Source organism: Chenopodium album, chromosome 16 (genome assembly GCF_948465745.1).
Source record: "Chenopodium album chromosome 16, dcCheAlbu1.1, whole genome shotgun sequence".
Taxonomy (NCBI): Eukaryota; Viridiplantae; Streptophyta; class Magnoliopsida; order Caryophyllales; family Amaranthaceae; genus Chenopodium; species Chenopodium album.
In genome coordinates this window covers 42,083,162-42,105,122 of record NC_137849.1, presented here as the reverse complement: position 1 = coordinate 42,105,122, position 21,961 = coordinate 42,083,162, and the positions used below count along the sequence as shown (strand labels likewise).

General features: G+C 36.9%; 1 protein-coding gene across 1 annotated transcript; it reads left to right on the top strand.

The window, feature by feature from the left end:
- The first annotated feature begins 1,644 nt into the window (after positions 1-1,644).
- On the top strand, positions 1,645-2,292 carry LOC145584334 (uncharacterized). The gene has a single exon (XM_081641200.1). It carries the CDS (start codon positions 1,645-1,647, stop codon positions 2,290-2,292), a length of 648 nt encoding a protein of 215 aa, XP_081497326.1.
- Positions 2,293-21,961: the final 19,669 nt, after the last annotated feature.

Below are 21,961 nucleotides of genomic sequence, written 5' to 3'. Positions count from 1 at the left end.
GTTCAGTCGACACTGTCATTCAGAGATATGGTTCGAAACACCGAAGTGCAGGGAGACTCCTTTCATCATCTGGATGAGGGGGAAGAAGATGATGTCTCCGATGATGATGAACCTCCATCTGACATGGTGGAGGATCCCAAATGCCCTGTTATTCTGCTTTCGAAAGAGGAAAAGAAGCGCATTCGTAAACCTTGGAAACATACTTTAATCATAAAGATGATGTATGATAGCAAAATTGGCTATATGTCTCTCATGAAAAGGCTGAAGAAAAAATGGGAACTAACAGGGGGTTTAGTCCTCACTGACATAGGCCATGATTTCTTTATTGCTCGATTCTCAAATTTAGGGGATTATCACCATGTTCTTACTCAAGGTCCATGGTTGCTGGATGATAATTACCTAACTATTCGTAAATGGGTGCCTAATTTCATCCCTGATGACTCTCCAATTCGATTCCTGACTGCATGGGTTAGAATCCCACAACTGGCAGTTGAATATTTTGATCAAGAATTCCTCCAAAAATTGGGAATAAAATTGGAAAAGTCATTCGCATAGACAATAACACAACATTGGCTCAACGGGGGCAATTCACAAGGTTGAGTGTTGAACTTGACTTGAGTAAACCTCTGTTATCCAAGTTCTGGCTAAAAGGTCAAGTTTGGAGAATTCAATACGAGGGACTAAGAATGATATGTTTTGATTGTGGCAAGATTGGGCATCAAGGAAGCAATTGTCCTAAACAAACTAACAATTTGATTACAGATGATCAAGTCATTAATCGGGCTCAAGAACAGCATTCAGTTGTGGTAAAATCTACAGTTGAAGTACAAGACTATGGAGCTTGGATGATTGTGAAGAAGCCACCACCACGGAAAAGGGCACCAAGGCAGGAGAAGCAACCACCAGCGGCGGAGAAGGCACCTCCAGGAAAGGTCCAACAAGGGGGAAAAAGTCAACACGTTGACCAAGGAGGGTCAAGATTTTCAATCTTGAATGGGCAAAATCAGGAAACTGAAGAGCAGAATAAGGGTGAGATTTTTATCTCTCCAACTGAGGACTTAATTGGTGCCGAAAATTATATGAAAACTGTGGATTTGAGTAAATCTTCCCAACCAATTAATATTCTTCCTAAAGATAATTCTTTCAAAATTGGTAAAAATATATCAAATCCCTTAAGTCAAGGCAATGGGAACCAATTTGTGAAGCAAAGGAAAGATTCTAGGAATCAAGATAATCCTGCTCCAAAAAATATCCTTCGTGATATTTCTAATGAGGTGGCAAACCAATCACAAATTCCTACAATCTCTCTAGGTGATACTGGAAAAGATTTGCATACCAAAGCTACTCATCAAGCCATTAACCAAGCCACTGCCAAGACCCCTCTTCCACGCTCCCAACAGCCATCTCAAGCAAGCCAACCTCTAAACACGCTCACCCATGTCTCAGCCACTCCCCAACACAGTGACTTTGCAAATTCCCCCGGAGAAAATTCTGTGCATGACTATGCCCACGGATCCTTACCTGGGCATAGCGAGCCCCCTGACCCACAAATTGGAGATGGAGATACACTCATGGAGGCTATCGAACCCGGATCATCTGGAACTAATGGTGACTTTACAGTTACCATTGGAAGTTAGAGTTGCCATGAGGCACATTGAAGCAGCTTTCAAAGCCAATTTTCCCAACAGTTTGTTTCCTATGAATAATACAAACATTAGTGGAGCTGATTCCTTTCCAATCACGTGCTTGGTTTGGAATGTTCAAGGTGCTGGTAGTAGAGATTTTATTGCAGCATTACGTGAAGTAATCCGTATCAATAAACCTGTTGTCTTTGCTCTAGTTGAGACCCATATGGGAGGTGATCATGTTGATAGGATTGCCTCGATTCTAGGGTATAATGGCCACTCTCGGGTGGATGCTCAAGGGTTTAGTGGGGGTATTTGGGTTTACTGGAAGCCGGAGTTAGTTACCATTGACCCCATTGTAAAATCCAACCAATACATAACTATGACTATTTCTAGAAGAGGTGAGGAACCGTGGTATTTCACTTCAGTTTATGCAAGCCCCGACCCTTCCAAGCGCACTGATCTATGGCAAGAGCTCTCTGATTTTGCTAGACAAAATAATAAACCTTGGTTACTAGCCGGTGACTTTAATGAAACTCGTTTTGGATGGGAAAGAAACTCGAGTTGTAATGAAACAACTAGGAGAACTGAGCGTTTTAATCACTGGGTCGAAGACAATCAATTAATTGAAGTCGAATTCTCAGGATCTCCTCATACTTGGGCTTGAGGAAACTCAATGGCCACAAGAAGGAGCGCAAGATTGGACAGAGCACTCTGTAATTCTGAATGGGGTTTGAAATTTGACAAGGCTCGGGTTAAGCATTTGCCAGCCATTCAATCTGACCATTGCCCTCTGTTAATTTCTCCAAATGGGTTTGCGTCATTGGGAGCCCTGAATCGCCCTTTCCGTTTCCAGGCTGCTTGGTTATCACACGAAAAATTCAATGAATTTCTTTGTGAGAAATGGCGCACTGATATACCACTTATGAACCTGCTCCAATCTTTCTCATCAGATCTGCAGCAGTGGAATAATGAGGTTTTTCACAACATTTTTAGAGAAAAGAGATCTCTAATGGCTCGTATACAAGGTATTCAGACTGCTCTAGCAAGTGGGAGGGACTCGGGTTTGCTGAAACTCGAGGCTAAGTTACGTAAGGAGCTGGATACAGTGAGATATGTCTATTTTATATAGTATTTTACCCCCGTCCCTTGGTCATAATTAGTAGTGTTTTTGGCTCTTTAGAGCCACTTTTATTACTAATATGTGTTTTCTAGTGTTTTCGTAGTTTTGGTTTAGTTTTGTAGGGAATTGTACCTTTGGAGCATTTTCCCGGGATTTTATGAAGCAACTACGAGCATTGAGGAGCATGACCGTCGTTGAAGCCCAAGGCCGGCTAGAGCCATCGAGCCGGTGATTAAGGGCTCGGTATTTGGAATACCGAGGTTTGGACCGAGTATTCAAGACCCGAAGAGGAGATCCGGATTGGGCCAAGGAGTCGAGCCCAATCGCAAGTCCAAAGCCTATAGGAGCCACAAGGGCCCGATCGGGCAAGACTTAGCACGATCGGGCGAAGTGCGCAGCAAGGGAGTGCGAGCATAAAGGCGCGCCCGATCGGGCGGTGCCTCGCCCGATCGGGCGCGTGTTTCTGGAGGACGTTTTAAGCGTCGTTTAATTTGTTTTAACTTAGGATTTTCTAGCTTAGTATAAATACGCTTTTGTTAAGTTAATTTAGGGGGGAATTCTTTTCTCCCTTCCCTTACTCTCTCTTTTCTCTCTCTAACTTTTCTCTTTCTCTCTTCTCTTAAACTCTTAGTATTATTTTCTCTCTCTACAACTCTGGTTCCTTTTAACTTTGGTAACGATTTCTTCTCTTTTAATCTCAGTTATTTATTTTATTTCTTTACTCTATCATGACTACTTTTATTGCTTCGTTTAGTTTGGATTTAATTATGTCTGAGTAGTTTAATTCTAGGGTTTATAGGGATCCATAATTAATATGAAGGGATAATTTGTTATTATTGATATTTGATATTGCATAATAATTTCGTGTTGAATTGTTTTAATTCTTTGCAATTAGATTATGAATCGAGCAGATGTAATTTGACTGTGAATGTTTAGCAATATTGAATTGATGAATCGAGTGAAGGAATTGTGTCTTCGATAAGTGCAATTACTAGATATATCAAGGATCACTATTATGGAGATAATAAGTTCATTCTATTGGGGCGTCATCCTCTGTTGCTAGACTATGAGAGATGATCTTTGGGCTAGTCAAATAGCCCAAAGCCATTTAGAATGGATCCTATATTGGTCACACACAAGGGTATTGGGTTAAGCAAGTAAGAGGCCCATTAATGGGCCTCATGAGCAATTAACTAATCATGAATTGGATTGGGCTAGCATAGTTAGATTGGAATTAGGTTTTGGGCTTTTGACATGGGCTCTTATTTAGAGATAAGATCTATAAATAAGAACCATGCCTAGGGTTTGCAGGAGGTAGTCATAATTCACACACAGTGAATTTTGACATCAAGGCAACCAATCCCAAAACCCTAATCCTCTCTCTAACTCGTGGCTATCTCTCTCCTCCCCTCGTCCGTACAGCCGGCCACCCTAGGTGGCGCGTGTGGTGTTCGTGGTGGTTCATGGTGGTTCGTTGCTCGCTCTTCTCCATAGAAGGTCAATTGAAGTGTTCAATTGCAACTAACTAGCATTAGTGGAGGTCTTAACTTGTGCCCGTGGACCAATTAGAGGAATCACGCTTGGGGTTCTTTATCTCCCTTTGTTCTTGCTCGATCGCACGTGGAATCACGCTTCAAAGGTACGATTATTTGTGCTTTATGTGTTATGCATTAGATCCTTGGATTAGGTACTGTATGAATATGATTCATGTTTATTTCCGCTGCGTAGTACCTATAAAACCTTACAGTGGTATCAGTTAGCCTATTGCATTTACGCATATTGCCAATAATTCTTTGATAATCCACAATTTTAATTCAATTAGGAGGGAGAATAATTAATTATGGGTCAATTATTATATTTAATATGATTAAACTTTTGGAATCGATTAAATGCGATTTAATTATGCTCAAATAGCCATGAAGAGATCCGAATTTTGCCCTAGTTTATTCGAATTTATTCGAAAACCCTAACCCTAGATTCGAAAATTTCGAAACCCTAAACCCTAAAATTTCGATTTTGTGTTTTGGTTTTGAATAATTTCGATAGTTTCATGCTTCATGATTTTAATCTATTTGATTTCATGACAAATTATGAATTTTTCATGATCAAATTATTTAATTTAAAAGTTAAATTAAATTGGGGATTATTTTCATGAAGAACCCTAGTTTTAAAATTAGATTATGAATTTAATTTTAATTGGATGAATTAGCATAAAAGTTATGTTTTAATTTATCATGGACCACATGAGTTTTATTTAACAAAAGTTGTTGATTAAAATTGAAAATCAAAAAAAAAAAAAGAAGAAGGGAAGAATTTACAGCAGCAGCAACCGCGGCTGGGTGGCGCTGCCACGGCGGCTGCCGCTGCTGGTGGTCCGAAGGGAGGGGCGGGGAGGGGCAGCAGCAAGGATCAGAACAGCAGCAACAGCAGTGCCGCACCGCAGGTGCACGGTGCTGCTGCTGCTGCCCTGCGCCGCTGCACAGCAGCGTACACCTTGCGGTGTACGGCCACCGTGGCTGGCTTCGGCTGGCCACACCACGGTGGCTGGCGCATTTTAAAAAAAAAAAAAATTCTGTTTTAAAATAAAAAAAAAATATTTATTTCAGGATAATTACGAATTATTTTGGGATAAAATTGGTTTTATTTTGGATAAGTTCAATTTTTTTTTCAAAATATGATATTTTATTTTAAAAGATAAAGTTGGTTTTATTTGGATAAAATCTTTTATTTTAGGATAAAATCAAATATTCAAAAGTTGTTATATTTGATATTATCCATATTTAAGTTGTTAAATTGGTAATTATCCTAAATTAAAGTGGTTAATTATGGATAAGTTTTGTTAGGATATTCTGAGCATATTCCAAAAGGATAATAATTGATTTAAATAATGTGATTATCCCATAATTATTTTTGGATATAATTGATTTAAAATATTGTGATTGGCTAGTAATTAGGATAGAATTTCCTAACTTTGTTAGGATAATCTTTGAGGATAAATATGATTTATCTTTTAAGATTAAAATAAGATTTGATTCTATCTCATGACAAATTTAGAATATATGATATTTTATTGATGATCATGAATAATATATGATATTATCTAATTATATTAATTAAAATATGAGATATTTAGATGCCATGTTTCCTTAATTGTGAACATTCGATGTTGTAGTTTAGGAAAGCATGATGAGTGATTTATTATGTGGCAATTTTATAATATATGATGTTGTTTATTGCTATATAATGACTAGTATGGCCCAGTAGATTGCTAAATACGATCTGCGCATCGTGATGTATTTTTGTAATCTTAGTACGGTCTACGAACCGATAAAGTATTTTGTAATTTTATTTTATTTTATTTAAGTCGTAGATAGAATAGAGTAGAATTACAGGTTGCAGTCAATCCAAGAAGCCCATGAAGTGAAGGCCCAAAGGAGCAAGGTGGATGCGATCCATGATGATTCAAGTGGGAGCATTTACTTTATTAGTTTTCTTAGGATTAAGGGGCCATACTATGTCATGTTTTATTGCTTCAGTATTTTATGCATGTTAGATTTTATTGATGTTTTGTGATGATGCGCTAGAGTTCACTATTTAATCACAACATAATAAATCTAGATCCCAGTAATATTGATGCAGCTTTTCCAATTAAAAACCCGACGAAAACCTTGATCGTTTGTGATGGGTCAGCACTCAGCAGAGCATCATAATATATCTTGGGGAAGTGGGGGTAGAACTGTAGGAGATTATAGGTACTAAATGCGGAATTAACATGAATCATATTCATATAGCACCAAACCAAGGATCTCATGCATAACACATAAAGAAGTAAGAATTATACCTTTGAAGCGTGATTCCACGATGATCGAGCAAGAACAATGGGAGATAAAGAACCTCAAACGCGATTCCTCTATTCAGTCCACGGGCACGGATTAAGGCCTCCACTAATGCTAGTTAGTCTCGAGAGAACACTTCTATCGATCTTCTACGGAGATGGAAGAACAATCAACTAGGCAAGAAAACACCGTGCGACACCACGAGGGCCACTAGGAGTGGCCGGCCGTGGGTGAGAGGTGGGGAGAGAGGTGGCGTGTGAGAGAGAGAGGAAGAGGGTCTTTTTGGATGGTGGTTGCTTGTTTCACAATTCACTGTAATGTCAATTGTGTCTCTTTTTCCAACCCTAGGCAAGGCTATTATTTATAGATCACATCTCTAAATAATAGCCCAAGTCCAAAACCAAGCCCACTTCCTAATCCCACTCAAACTATACTTAGCCCACTCATGCTTATGACTAATTGATTGCTCATGAGGCCCATAAATGGGCCTCTAACTTGCTTAACCCAATACCCTTGTGTGTGACCAACATAGGATCCATTCTAAAGGGCTTTGGGCTATTTGACTAGCCCAAAGATCATCTCTCATAGTCTAGCAACAGAGGATGACGCCCCAATAGAATGAACTTATTATCTCCATAATAGTGATCCTTGATATATCTAGTAATTGCACTTATCGAAGACACAATTCCTTCAATCTCCCACTTGTCTGAGACAAGTGCGCAATATTCAAATTCCTTAAGTCATTTTGTGTCGATTTGATAATATGATTGCATCTTATGCGATCTATATTAATCTACAAATCGTTTCTTGAAATCCGAGTTAGAATTACAAAACAAATGGTTACTATGTAACACATTTGAGCACGGCCATGCATTTTCTGAATTCTCCCTCTTCAAGAGGCCAAAACATGACACATTCCTAATTCAATAGGTAGACTCTATCCAATCTTGTGGCAACCAAAGCTCTCACTCAATTTCTGAAATAACCAGGAAACACCCTTTATAATCTCCAGTTACGGGTAGACGTTTGAATGTACCACAGTTATATCATCGATTGAATGAAATCAATGTTCCACTCATGTCAAAGGAATCCACTAATATATCCGGAAGTTCTATACTTGAACTTCAAAGTTTGGTCTATAGTTCGATCCTGCATCATTCATGCATATCCATGTGATTGACCGAGCCTCATCACTATGCTCCTATAGCCCATGAAACCGAGCTATCCAATCAATCTTACATGCTAGTCCATTCATTGAAATCATTTATGTCCACTTTAATGATTTCGAACTAGGAACTTAAATAATATGTGGATTTTGTTCACCTGTGGGGTTTCATACACCAAGTCTCTATCGAATAGATAACCTGATGAGCCCATCAATCCATAATTGTTTTGGAAATTTCATTTAATTTTGAAACCACAATTAAATAAGAAAAGAAAATAATTTCCAATTAAACATAATTCTGCAAATAAATGTATTACATATGTAATTTGTTTTCTCAAAACAAAAACAACTTCTAATTACACCATTCGCTTCAATCCAGTTGCACTAGTATGCTTCTCATGCTTATGCATTGGAAGGGGTTTAGTAAGCGGATCAGCGATGTTCTGATCCGTGTGAATTTTGCTCATCTTGACATCTCCTCTGTCAACAATCTCTCGAATGAGGTGAAACTTCCTCTCTACATGTTTGGATTTGAAGTGTGACCTAGCTTCCTTGGATTGAGCAATAGCTCCATTATTGTCACAATATATCTCGATACCCTTTTGAGAACTTGGTACAATATCCAGCTCAGTCAGGAACTTCTTTATCCAAACAGCTTCCTTAGCTGCTTCAACAGCAGCCAAATACTCTGATTCTGTTGTAGAGTCTGCGACAGTGCTTTGCTTCGAACTCTTCCAGCTCACTGCTCCTCCATTCAGACAGAAAATGTATCCAGATTGAGATCTGAAGTCATCCCTGTCTGTTTGGAAACTCGCATCCGTATAACCTTTGACAACCAACTCATCTTCGCCACCATACACTAGAAACATTCCTTTCGTCCTTCTCAAGTACTTAAGGATGTTCTTGGCAGCTGTCCAGTGTGCTTCACCTGGATTTGCCTGAAACCTGCTGCACATGCTTAGAGCATATGCAACATCCGGCCTTGTACAAATCATGGCATACATTATCGATCCTATTGCAGAAGCATAAGGAATGATAGCCATACGTCTCATCTCATCTGGCATAACCGGGCATTGAGATTTACTGAGCGTAATGCCATGGGACATGGGGAGAAAACCTCTCTTGGAGTTTGTCATCTCGAACCTGTCAAGAACCTTATCAATATAAGTCTCTTGACTTAGTCCAATCATCCTTCGAGACCTGTCTCTATGGATTTTGATTCCCAAAATGTACTCAGCTTCACCTAAGTCTTTCATGGAAAAACAACTCTTCAACCATTCCTTGACTGACTCAAGCATTGGTATGTCATTTCCCATGAGAAGTATGTCATCTACATACAAGACTAAGAAAACTATGCTGCTCCCACTAAACTTCTTGTATACACAAGGTTCCTCTTCACTTTTGACAAAATCAAACCTTTTGATCGCTTCATCAAAACGAAGATTCCAACTCCTGGATGCCTGCTTCAATCCATAAATGGATTTCTCAAGCTTGCATACCTTACTAGGATTTTCCGGATCTTCAAAACCCTCAGGTTGTGTCATATACACTTCCTCCTTCAAGAACCCATTCAAGAAGGCGATTTTGACATCCATCTGCCGTATCTCGTAATCGAAGAATGCGGCAATCGCTAGAAGAATCCGAATGGACTTAAGCATTGCTACTGGGGAAAAGGTTTCATCATAGTCAATACCATGAATCTGTCTGAACCCTTTTGCAACTAGTCTTGCTTTATGGATGTAGGCATTTCCATCCTTGTCTGTTTTAATCTTGTAGACCCATTTGCAACCAATGGGTTTTACCCCATTAGGCAAGTCAACTAGGGTCCACACTTTGTTTTCAGACATTGACTCCATTTCGGATTTCATGGCCTCAAGCCATTTATCTGAGTTGGGGCTCACCAAAGCTTGCTTGTAGGTTGTGGGTTCCTCATTCTCCAATAAGAAGATTTCAGAATCCTCAGTTAACAGAACATCGACAAACTGTTTGTTTCTGATTCTATCAGACCTACGTGGGGTAGGAGCAACAGTAGAAATTTTCTCTCCAACTCCTTGAAGATTTTCGCATGAATTAGATTCAAGTGGGGCGATAGGAGTCTCGCTGGTGGAATTAGCTTGCTCCGACGCATGATTAATCGTTTCATGCGCCCTCGCCTCAGATGTGGTGTTATCCACATCCATTTGTTGCTCGTCTCAAATTTCTTCGAGAACCACTTTACTCCCACTTGGCTTTCTAGATAGAAATTCCTTTTCTAGAAAGACACCATTGCGAGCAACAAACACTTTGTTGTCTTCGCGATTGTAGAAGTAATACCCTTGTGTTTCTTTAGGATAGCCCACAAAGAAACACTTGTCTGATTTAGGGTGTAGTTTATCGCTTTGTAAACGTTTTACATAGGCTTCACAACCCCAAATCTTGAGATAAGACAAATTTGGAACTTTTCCTTTCCATAATTCATATGGTGTCTTCTCAACTGCTTTGGATGGGCTTCTGTTTAGTACTCTGGAAGCTGCTCCTAATGCATATCCCCAAAAAGATATGGGAAGATCAGTAAAGCTCATCATGGACCTAACCATATCTAGTAGAGTCCTATTTTTCCTTTCTGACACTCCATTTAATTGAGGTGTCCCTGGAGGGGTTAATTGTGAAAGTATTCCACAATTAATCAGATGTTCATCAAATTCTTGGGTTAAATATTCGCCACCACGATCAGATCGTAATGCCTTGATTGTCTTCCCAAGCTAGTTTTGTACTTCATTCTGGAATTCTTTGAACTTTTCAAAGGCTTCCGACTTGTGCTTCATTAAGTAAATGTAACCATATCTACTTAAATCATCAGTAAAAGTAATGAAGTAGCTAAATCCACCCCTAGCTTTTGAACTCATTGGTCCACACACATCTGTATGTATGAGCCCCAAAAGGTCACTAGCTCTTTCACCTATACCCGTAAAGGGTGACTTAGTCATTTTCCCAAGCAAGCATGACTCACAGTTTTCAAATGATTCATAATCAAAAGAAGAAAGGAGTCCATCCTTATGTAATTTCTGGATGCGCTTTTGGTTAATATGTCCAAGCCTACAATGCCATAGGTAAGTTGGGTTTGAACCATCTGTTTTCTGCTTTTTATGATCTATGTTGTAGACATGAGTTGTATATTCTAAAACATACAAACCATTAATTAACTTAGCATTAGCATATAACATGTTTTCTTTCGAAATAAAACAACGTTTGTCTCTTATTTCAAATGAAAAACCTTCAGTATCTAAAACTGGAACTGAAATAATGTTTTTAGTAATGCTGGGAACGAAATAACAGTTATTAAGTACTAAAATTAATCCAGAAGGTAGTCTCAAATGATAACTCCCAATAGCAAGTGCAGCAACTTTTGCTCCATTTCCTACTCGAAGTGTCACTTCTCCTGGATCCAGCTTCCTACTTCCTTTCAAGCCCTGCACGTCATTGACGATATGAGCACCACAACCGGTATCGAATACCCAAGTGGAAGATGAAGTAAGATTAATTTCTACAACAAAAACATCAAGTAACACCTTACCTTCTGTTTTCACTGGTGCATAATGGGGACACCCTGGTGTATGGACTTGCCATCCACCACAATAGAAGCACTGGCAATCTCTCCTTATCAGGTACTCCTCAGCATGGTTAAGTAAGATGTTGATCAAATTTGTTGATGATCCCTCATCATTATGAGAAAGTCTCACAATGTCAAAACCAGCATGGAGCGAGAACAAGATAATGTCACGTGCATAGTCATCATCAATCGGTTTCCCGAGGACATCCATTTGGTTGATCATATCAACCAATTCATTAACATGGTTCCTTACAGACTGACCAGGCAAGAGTTTCTTTGCCATTATCTTACCATGAATCCGGTAAGTCTCATACCTTAAACTGTCAGCCCAGGAATAGTAAATCTGAGGGATCGAGTTAACGATCTCTCTTACATTTGGATCGTTGACACCTCCACTACCCAATGCCCCCATGCCACCCCTACAGATAGCACGAAGACATTGATATAAGTTGGTCACCTCATACCGTCTGAACCTATTGTACCAACAGTTTGGAATAGATTCCAGTATTAGGTTCTTGACCTTTATTGCATCCAAAACTAATTTTGCATGCATTTCAGGGTCCTGACCAGGAGCACACTTGTTCTCAACGGGTACATATAGGCGAGCATCAAGCTTGAAACTTGTGAGAACATTTCTCAATTCGCCCTCCCATTGCCTGTAGTTTCTGAGATTAAGCCTTAAATTGAGTTTCATTGGTAAATCTGTGTTGTCATATAAGTTATTCATCTACAAACAAAAACAAAACGAGGCAAAATTCAATAATTATGTTTAATAAATTTAAAGTACCATAAGTAATTTAGAATTTATTGGTAACTTTAAAGCATTTTATTCAATTTTAAATTGACCCCTATCGAATAAAATGATTCCAAGATCCTTTATTTGTGCAATAATTAACCAGAGTGAAGCTCCGCATCAACCATTACATTTTCAAGGTGAGTAAACTCTTTACTGATTACAACTCTTTGTAATTCTTGGTTGAATAATTAATCCATCACATGTTTAATTATTACCCTTAGCTTCAAGGTTCTAAACGATTTAGGTAACCTTGTTGAATATAACCAATTAAAAGTGTAGTTATGCAGTTCTACCCCCACTTCCCCAAGATATATTATGATGCTCTGCTGAGTGCTGACCCACCACAAACGATCAAGGTTTTCATCGGGTTTTTAATTGGAAAAGTTGCATCAATATTTCTGGGATCTAGATTTATTATGTTGTGATTTTATAGTGAACTCTAACGCATCATCAAGCAACATAAATAAACCTAAACATGCATGATCTACTAATGCAATAAAACATGACATAGTATGGCCCCTTAATCCTAAGAAAACTAATAAAGTAAAATGCTCCCACTTGAACCTTCATGAATCTCATCCATCTTGTTCCATTGGGCCTTCACTTCATTGGTTTTGGATCAACTGCAACCTGTAATTTTTATTCTATTCTACTACTACTTAAATAAAATAAAATAAATTACAAAAATACTCAACGGTACGCAGACCGTATTTAGATTACAAAAATACTTCACGATGCGCAGATCGTATTTTAGAATCTATGGGCCATACTAGTCTATATATAGCAATAAACAATATCATATATTATAAAGTGCCATATAATAAATCACTCATCATGCTTTCCTAAACTACAACATCGAATGTCTATAATAAAGGAAACATGGCTATAAATATCTCATATTTTAATTAATTACTGTAATTAGATAATATTATATATTAATCATGACCAATTATAAAATATCATATATTTTAATTTAGGTATGAGATAGAATCAAATCTTATTTGAAAATATGGAATATAAATCATATTTATTTTCCATGATTATCCTAACTAATTTAGGAATTCTATCCTAATTACTTGCCAATCACATATTTTAAATCAATTATTATCCATAAATAATTATGAGATAATCACATTATTTAATCAATTATTATCCTTATAGAATCTTTTGCTCCATAATTATCCAAACTTAACAAAAATAACAACTTTAGTTTTGTTAATTATCTTTTCAAAATTTAAACTTATCTTTTAAAATTTTGAAATCTGATTTTATCTAAAATAAAATAATTTTTTTTTTTTTTTTTTTTTTTTGTGAAGAACCACGTCAGCCACCGTGGTGTGGCCAGCCGGAGCCGGCCACGGTGGCTGCTGCCCCTGCAGTAACGCAGGAACAGCAGCAGCAGCAGCACACGCAAGGCTGCGGCACTGCTGCGCTGCTCCTTGCTGCCTGACCCAGCCCCGCCCCCTCCCTCCTGGACCACCAGCAGCGACACCACCGTGGCAGCGCCACCCAGCCGCGGTGCTGCTGCTGTTTCCCCTTTTTTTTTATTTTTATTTTTATTTTTTTAAAATATTTTAATTAATCAAAACAACTCTTGTAAAAATTAATTAAAACTTAATGTGGTCCATTTAATTCCAAAATTAAATCATATTCAATTTTGAAATTAGGGTTCTTGATGAAATTAATCCCCAATTTAATTTATCACTTAAATTAAATAATTTGACCATGAAAAATTCATAATTTTAACATGTAATCAAATAGATTAAATTCCTTAAACATATTACCATCGAATTAAATCAAAATTTAAACACAACAAATTAGGGTTTAAATTTCGAAAATTTCGAAATTAGGGTTTTAGGGGTTCGAATTTCGATTTTTATTAGGGCAAATTCGGATCAAATTTATGGTTAATATGGAGCAAATTAGACACCTTTAATGATTCTATATTGTTAAATCACATTTAATATAACAAATGACTCATAATTAAATATTCTCCCTCCTAATTGAATTAAAATTGTGGATTATCAAAGAATTATTACTCAATATATGTAGATGCAAGAGGCTAACTGATACCACTGTAGGAGATTATAGGTACTAAATGCGGAATTAACATGAATCATATTCATATAGCACCAAACCAAGGATCTCATGCATAACACATAAAGAAGTAAGAATTATACCTTTGAAGCGTGATTCCACGATGATCGAGCAAGAACAATGGGAGATAAAGAACCTCAAACGCGATTCCTCTATTCAGTCCACGGGCACGGATTAAGGCCTCCACTAATGCTAGTTAGTCTCGAGAGAACACTTCTATCGATCTTCTACGGAGATGGAAGAACAATCAACTAGGCAAGAAAACACCGTGCGACACCACGAGGGCCACTAGGAGTGGCCGGCCGTGGGTGAGAGGTGGGGAGAGAGGTGGCGTGTGAGAGAGAGAGGAAGAGGGTCTTTTTGGATGGTGGTTGCTTGTTTCACAATTCACTGTAATGTCAATTGTGTCTCTTTTTCCAACCCTAGGCAAGGCTATTATTTATAGATCACATCTCTAAATAATAGCCCAAGTCCAAAACCAAGCCCACTTCCTAATCCCACTCAAACTATACTTAGCCCACTCATGCTTATGACTAATTGATTGCTCATGAGGCCCATAAATGGGCCTCTAACTTGCTTAACCCAATACCCTTGTGTGTGACCAACATAGGATCCATTCTAAAGGGCTTTGGGCTATTTGACTAGCCCAAAGATCATCTCTCATAGTCTAGCAACAGAGGATGACGCCCCAATAGAATGAACTTATTATCTCCATAATAGTGATCCTTGATATATCTAGTAATTGTACTTATCGAAGACACAATTCCTTCAAGAACCGCATATCTACACTTTTAATTGGTTATATTCAACAAGGTTACCTAAATCTTTTAGAACCTTGAAGCTAAGAGTAATAATTAAACATGCGATGGTTAATTATTCAACCAAGAATTACAAGAGTTGTAATCAGTAAAGAGTTTACTCACCTTGAAAATGTAATGGTTGATTGCAGAGCCTCACTCTGGTTAATTATTGCACGAATAAAGGATCTTGGAATCACTTAATTCAAGTTGGGATCACTTAAATTGAATAGAGTGCTTTAAAGTTACCAATTTAATAATTCGCTTATGGTACTTTAAATTTAATAAACATAATTGAATTTTGCGCTTACTTATAAGTAACATGTCGTTCTAATTTTATTATTATATATAATCTCCTCGATTGAAAATAAAGTTGAGAAACGTTCTCAAAAAGTTTAAAAGATAATCCATAAACCTATATCCCAATTTTGCTAAGATTGTTCTAAAAGGCAAGTTTTAGAAATTCATATCACAAGTCTAAGGTTGGTTTTATTCAAAATGTTTGAGTAAAATACCAACACATCTTCATTTTGAAAAATGTTTCAAGGGATATAATGAGATGGGAGGTACAAATCCTCCAAAAGACAAGTATAGAAATCCAATAAAATCTCTTATCTTCAATATGATTGAATATGAGAAAGTGATTGGAAATATCTATGATCAAAAGTTGATCAAATGACAATATTCTTCATCTATTTTATATAGAGTTTAATACTTGATTAAACTCAAATATAAATAATGATAGAATAGACTTAGCAAAATCATGAAAAATGCTTAAAGTAGTTGAGCAAGGTATCATTTTGAACCTAAGAGAAATGTTCTAAGTGGCTCAAATGGAAGGGTTTAGGAATATATGAGGATTGCATTAAGAAGTTATAGGGCAAGAAATGCAAACAAGTTGCTACTTCTCAAACCTAGAACTACTTACATGCTAAAAGTTGTTATGAACAGCAAATGTTTCAAATTAAATGAACCAATTCCAATTGATTAGAAACTACCTCATATAGTTGGAAGGTAAAAGAATGGAAATGTTCCAATTTAAGAATTATATTACAGAAATTGATTTGGCATATTGCTACTTCTTGGACATATGATGTCTTGTTTAGATCACTCATTGCACAATCTGATTGAACTAAAGGAAGAAGTTATTGCTGAAGGAGAAATAAATCTACGAGTTTAGAAGCAAATATTGCTACTTCACAAGTAGAATCTACAAGTTTGGAAGCAAAAGTTGCAACTTTACAAGTAGAACCAGTATTTCACCACTAATAATTGGCTAGAATTAAATAAATGTTATTCATTCTTGTCATTATCAAAACACCATTCAATGTTAGTAATGACTAAACATCGAAGATTCAAAACGTGGAATAAATGTTATTCTATGCTTCTTTGAGTCATAATGTGTTTTGAATTGCTAAATTGGTTTAAAATTCTATATGATAGAAATAATTAAACAATTTCTATATATATAAATTGTCTCTAATATGTCAATTAATTCGAATGAAAATGAAAATTGCATGCGAAAGATCCAAAGGGATGGACTTTCAATATCATTGAATTATGAATCCATTGATATATGTAATTATCATTCTAATTTGAAATTATGACTAAGTCACCATTTAGAGAAATGATGATGTGAACTCAAGGTCGAATACATATCGATGTAAGAAAACCAAAGGTTCAAAGGCTAGAGACGGACAACGAAATTTCATTTGTGATACGATCACTACTTATGCTTAATTGAAGCATGGAAGTGTAGATTTTGAAAAGTTCAAAAATGTTCAGTATGAAGTTCAGTATCAACTTGACAAGAAAATGATTACATTACAATATGATTGTAATTGTGAAAATTTAAGTCAAGACATGTACTTGGCAACACATTCAAAGTATTGCGATATGATCGTAATAATGAGAATTTAAGCCAAGACCTTGATAAACATCCAAGAGTTGTGAAATCGTTTTACAACAAACTCCGAAAGAAAACCTTGTGAAGTGTTTATGAAGGGAGCTATCAACCTATATGAGATATATTTTGATAATGGATGTAAATTACCTATCTTCCAACCATTGTTCAAGGGATATACTTTTAAGATAAGCTACAAAACTAAACTAAAATTACATAGGTCAAATCAGAATGTAGCAAAGGCTTCATATGTGATATGGATAAGAGAAGTTCTTATATAGTCTTTCTACAAAGTAAGGAATAAAAGTTGTATTAAAACGTTTAAAGCACACTCGATTCCTATATACAGCAAGGGGTACTACTATACAAACCATACTTAGCACAAAATGTTTGTTGCTCAAGTAGGTGCCCTTATGGAAATTGTTCCAAAAGGTCAAGTGGGAGTAGTGTAAATCTCAAAAGAGTTTGAGAAAAGCAACAAACAAACGTGGTTCAAACCATGATTGGTTCACCCTATGCTAAATATGCCTCCTCAAAAGGCAAGTGGGAGTATAAAAATCTTGAAAAGTTCGAGAGCCTTGAAAGAGTTCAAGAAAAGTGATTTCGAAAATCTTGAAGAAATTCGAGAAGTAATTGAATAACAGCAACAATATGAGCATGATTCACCTCATGTTACAAATGACAACGCGTGGTCTCATCAAGTGTAATGGGATTAATAACCATGTGTCGAAGGTAGTACATTCCAAGTGCACATCCTCTATTGTCATTTCTCATTGAAAGCAAAACAAAGTTGTTGTATGAGTTTCAATTGTTGCATTCAAACCCACCATGATGACTAGCATACGTAAAACTTAGCCAAAGAAATATGATTTCATATTGACTAAGAGTTCTAAAATATTTATTTTGGAACATCATGATTATGCAAGTAATAAAGATGATTTGACAAGTTATGACTCCAAGTGGTTTAAAACCAGGAAATCTGAAATAGATTCTAAGTCTGTAAGCAAGTGTATGACACTTGAATAATTTGCCTAAATTGGGTGAAACCCAATATAAGCAAAGCAGACAAGAAAGAAAAATGTTTTCTAACTAAAGCAAAGACTTGTTAAAGGATTCAACTAATTCATAGTATGACTATGATTACGATGAAACCTTTACATTAGTCATGTTGCAAAGATCTATTAAAGATACTTTAGTGATTTCTACCTTATAGGATTTGGTAGATGGATTTCAAAACACTTTCTTGAAATTGTTCATGAAATAAGATTTGTATGTGATACAATCAAAAGTTGAAGATCCAATAATCCTAGGGATGCATAAAAGATCCATAATGGATTGAAGTTAGCATCAGGGAGTTAATGTTCTTAATTTTATGAGTTAATCAAATCGTTTGATGTTCTTGTAAAATGAAGAAAAGGTCTTGTATGTACAAGATGTTTAGTGGGAGCTATGAAGTCTTCTTGGCCCAGTACAAAGAGCAATTAATGAAGGATCAAGTAATGGCTATTGCATTTTGTATAAAAACCTTGGAGAAGAAAATGAGTACATTTGGGATTCAAGATCTATATAGATAGGTCTCGAAGGATGTTTGAGTTTGGTTAAGAAGCTTATATTGATAAGATTCTTATAGGGTTCAACATTATATTGAAAAGAGTTTCAATCCCATGTAACATGGCACATTGCTTAATGATTCAATACTTTAAGAAAGGTTGATGAAATTAAGACTTTGAGTGATGATCCTTATGCAATTTGCAAAGGACGCATCATGCATGTCATGGACTATACTTATGCATTTGATTCACGTGTTTTAAAGAACAAGTGATGATAGATTTCAATCGAAATCCAATGTAACGTTGGAATACAAATTAGAAATTCCAAAGTTCCTTACGAAAGGGCGAAGGAAAATTCTTAGTGTATGGAGATGAAAATGATTATAAGATTTAGAAATTGCAAAGTTCATGTTTATGAGAATGTCTCATGAACTCTACTTTCTAAACCCCTTCCATGACCAAGGTATGAGAGTCATACTAAGGTTTTTGGATTGAAGCAAGTTATGTAATTTTAGTTGTGTATGTTTTGAGAAAGCATATTACAAAAGTAAATACATTAGCTTGCAGAATTATGTTTATCAATTGAAACAAAGTTTCAATCTTATTTAATTGTGGTTTCAAAATTAAATAAAATGTCCAAAAATAATTATGGATTGATGGGCTCATCAGGTTATCTATTCGATAGAGACCTGGTGTATGAAACCCCACAGGTGAACAAAATCCACATATTATTTAAGTTCCTAGTTCGAAATCATTAAAGTGGACATAAATGATTTCAATGAATGGACTAGCATGTAAGATTGATTGGATAGCTCAGTTTCATGGGCTATAGGAGCATAGTGATGAAGCTCGGTCAATCACATGGATATGCATGAATGATGCAGGATCGAACTATAGACCAACTTTGAAATTCAAGTATAGAATTTCCGGATATATTAGTGGATTCCTTTGACATGAGTGGAACATTGATTTCATTCAATGGATGATATAACTGTGGTACATTCAAACGTCTTCCCGTAACTGGAGATTATAAAGGGTGTTTCCTGGTTATTTCAGAAGTTGAGTGGGAGCTTTGGTTGCCACAAGATTGGATAGAGTCTACCTATTAAATTAGGAATGTGTCATGTTTTGGCCTCTTGAAGAGGGAGAATTCAGAAAATGCATGGCCGTGCTCAAATGGATTACATTGTAACCATTTGTTTTGTAATTCTAACTCGGGTTTCAAGAAACGATTTGTAGATTAATATGGATTAGCATAAGATGCAATCATATTATCAAATCGACACAAAATGACTTAAGGAATTTGAATATTGCACACTTGTCTCAGACAAGTGGGAGATTGAAGGAATTGTGTCTTCGATAAGTGCAATTACTAGATATATCAAGGATCACTATTATGGAGATAATAATTTCATTCTATTGGGGCGTCATCCTCTGTTGCTAGACTATGAGAGATGATCTTTGGGCTAGTCAAATAGCCCAAAGCCATTTAGAATGGATCCTATATTGGTCACACACAAGGGTATTGGGTTAAGCAAGTAAGAGGCCCATTAATGGGCCTCATGAGCAATTAACTAATCATGAATTGGATTGGGCTAGCATAGTTAGATTGGAATTAGGTTTTGGGCTTTTGACATGGGCTCTTATTTAGAGATAAGATCTATAAATAAGAACCATGCCTAGGGTTTGCAGGAGGTAGTCATAATTCACACACAGTGAATTTTGACATCAAGGCAACCAATCCCAAAACCCTAATCCTCTCTCTAACTCGTGGCTATCTCTCTCCTCCCCTCGTCCGTACAGCCGGCCACCCTAGGTGGCGCGTGTGGTGTTCGTGGTGGTTCATGGTGGTTCGTTGCTCGCTCTTCTCCATAGAAGGTCAATTGAAGTGTTCAATTGCAACTAACTAGCATTAGTGGAGGTCTTAACTTGTGCCCGTGGACCAATTAGAGGAATCACGCTTGGGGTTCTTTATCTCCCTTTGTTCTTGCTCGATCGCACGTGGAATCACGCTTCAAAGGTACGATTATTTGTGCTTTATGTGTTATGCATTAGATCCTTGGATTAGGTACTGTATGAATATGATTCATGTTTATTTCCGCTGCGTAGTACCTATAAAACCTTACATCGAGCAGATGTTAATTTAATATTAAAGGCTATTTTCAATAGGAACTTAGATCTAGTAAATTGCGAGAGCCTGTTAGATCTATGTTGATTAATAAATTGCGAGAGCCTGTTAATCATGTTATTTGTGCAATGTTGATTATTGATTGTTATGTTTTATCCCGGATTATTAATTATTGGTGAACCTGTGACCCTAGGCCTTCTTATTATTGATTTTCTCCCTAAACTCAATCTCCGTAGCATAGTTTCATATTGAACACAACAATTTGGTTACCCTAATAATTTAGATTATTTTAATTAATTAGGAGTAGAAAGACCAGTTTCCCTGTGGATTCGACCCTACTTCCCTATCTACTTTAGTTAGAGGACTTAGGTATTACTTTTGATTAGGGGATACGACTTTACCCTGTCACAGTGCTTAATCAGGAAGAAATTTTATGGTACCAGAAAGCACGAGTTGACTGGTTGCAACATGGAGACCGTAATACTACTTTTTTCACCTTAGTACAGTGGTGAGACGTTGGAGAAACAAGATTGTCGCAATTAAAGATGCTGATGGGCAGTGGCTTTTTTATCAAAGTCAGGTGAAAAATCAAGTGGTGTCTTATTTTGCTCAATTATATACTGATGATGGTGTTGAAGGTGATTACAATATCCCCACTGGTGTATGTACTGCTTTGTCGAACTCTGATTGGGATAGTTTAAATCGTCCCTACACCAATTGCGACATTGAATATGTTGTAAAGAACATGGGCTCGCTTAAAGCTCCTGGGCCTGATGGCTTCCAGGCACTTTTCTACCAAAAGAACTGGGATACAGTTGCTCAGAATGTGTATGATTTAGCTAGAAACGTGCTGGATGGTAAGGGTGTGCCAGAGTTCTTGAATGAGACTTACCTGGTTCTGCTCCCGAAAGTTGATAGCCCTGAGTCTGCTTCACAATTTCGCCCTATAGGCCTGTGTAATGTGGCTTATAAAATTGTGACTAAGGCAATTGTAAACCGCATAAAACCCCTGCTGCCCAAAGTCATAGCCAATACTCAGTCAAGTTTTGTCCCTGGCCGCCAAATTACAGACAACATTGTCATCATGCAAGAGGTATTGCCCACTATGAAGAGAAAAAAGGGGGGAAAGGGGTACATGACGATAAAAATAGACTTCGAAAAAGCTTATGATAGAGGTAATTATGCAATGCATCACTACTCCATCAATGAATATTTTGTGGAATGGTGAAAAGACGGATGCTTTCTACCCAACTCGTGGCATTAGACAAGGGGATCCACTCTCCCCGTATCTATTTGTCCTATGTATGGAGCGTCTAAATCAAGTGATTGAAGAATCAATAGTGGCGAATAAG